Source organism: Leptopilina heterotoma, unplaced genomic scaffold (assembly GCF_015476425.1).
Source record: "Leptopilina heterotoma isolate Lh14 unplaced genomic scaffold, ASM1547642v1 Lhet_560, whole genome shotgun sequence".
NCBI classification, from domain to species: Eukaryota; Metazoa; Arthropoda; class Insecta; order Hymenoptera; family Figitidae; genus Leptopilina; species Leptopilina heterotoma.
The window spans coordinates 66,128-67,752 of record NW_025111123.1 but is presented as its reverse complement, the minus strand read 5'-3'; the positions used below and the strand labels follow the sequence as shown (position 1 = coordinate 67,752).

Genomic DNA, 1,625 nt, shown 5'->3' with positions numbered 1-1,625 from the left:
TTTCCGTCTGAAAGAAATGAATCTATTCAAGAATACGCAACTATGCCATTTTTAAGAAATGTTTCAACACATAAATATTGCTTTATATGTAATTGGGCAAAAAATTTAGTAGTAGTTCCACGACAAGCAAGAATTCAATCCTTTGTCAAACGTCGAATTTATATTCCAGAAAATAATCGATGTTGCTCAAAACATCTGATTAAAGAACGTTTTTTCGAAGAAGATTTAAATCGTTTGAGGGTTCATTCTAATTCTTCTGAAATAAAAATATCAGAATTATCAGAATTTGTCGAATGCTTAGGTATCAGATGTGATACTACAATTTTTGACATAATAGGTGACTTTTCTTTATCAGAAGAAAAGTTATTTCTATTTACTGGCTTGACGTGGGAAAATATTATCGAATTACGTGAAATGATGACATCGATGAGAGATACTGAAACTCGTAAGGTAATACAGGCCATTGTAACATTCTTATTAAAATTACGAACGGGAAATTCAAATAAACTGGTTGTTGCATTACTTCAGATTGATCAAGAGCAGTTGGTATCAGAATATTCTGGAGCGATAATGAAGTCTTTTGAAAAAGATGTACTTCCAACACGATTTGGTATAAAGGCTCTGTCAAGAAACGACCTTATTGCATATCATACTAGTGATATGGCAAAAACGCTTTACGACTGCACTGACAAGCTAATGATAACTTGTGATGAAACTTATGCCCGTCACCAGAAAAGTAAAAATAATGAGTATCAAAGAAAGTCATACTCTGTCCAAAAAAAAGTTTCTCTCTGTAAACCGTTCACGGTTTGTACAACAACGGAAAGAGTCCTCGATATGCTTGGTCCTTATCATGCCACTGAGAATGATGCCTCAATCAATAATGGAACACGTGATGGGTGATCCTGATGGGCTCAGTTCATTAATGGAGCAAGGAGATATTTTCTTTGTCGATCGTGGATTTCGAGATGTGAAAAATTTCCTGGAATCTGAGGGTTACAATATTTTAATGCCAGCTTTAAAAGGGAAAAGAAAGCAATTAATGGATAGAGAAGCAAATGAATCCCGATTTGTGACAAAGTTTCGTTGGTCTGTGGAAGCCATTCATGAAATAATAAAGCAAAATGACGATGGAACAATCAATTTGCAATTTGTTAAAGATCAAACCAACATTCTGAAAATTTTAATTAAGTCTCGACACATTTCAAGGAAAGTTTACAGGTGTTTTGTAGAGTATGTACCAAATGGAATAGGTGTTTCAGGTATCAGACGATATGCTTGTGAATGCGCAAATGGTCGAAGGACTGTAGGCTGTTGTTCACATGTAGCTACAGTTATTTATTAGGGGAGGGTAAGGTATGGTGGCGCACTTGTCAAATCTGGCATGTAACGTCACATCTGAAGCGCCTTATCACTATGGTCGATGTCTTTTATCGTGATGACATTTTATATGCAGTAGTATTAATGATCAAACGCGTGCTTTGTACTTTAAGTGATTTTGAATAAAAAAGGTAGTGAAAAAAAGAAAAAAAGTTTTTTTGGATATGTGTGTTAACAGTGCCAGAGTGAAGATTTTTTGAAAATTGAGTCTGGTAAATGTATGGAACGTATTGTTTAGACCTTGG

The 1,625-nt window shown here is 34.8% G+C and overlaps 1 protein-coding gene across 1 annotated transcript; it reads left to right on the top strand.

Moving 5' to 3' along the window:
* Window positions 1–925: 925 nt before the first annotated feature.
* On the top strand, window positions 926–1,345 carry LOC122508731. Its single transcript, XM_043622251.1, has one exon. It carries the CDS (start codon window positions 926–928, stop codon window positions 1,343–1,345), a length of 420 nt encoding a protein of 139 aa, XP_043478186.1.
* The last annotated feature ends 280 nt before the right edge of the window (window positions 1,346–1,625 follow it).

Coding starts and splice junctions, on each gene's coding strand:
- LOC122508731 (XM_043622251.1), top strand. CDS start 926: ATGGAGCAAGGAGATATTTTCTTTGTCGATCGTGGATTTCGAGATGTG.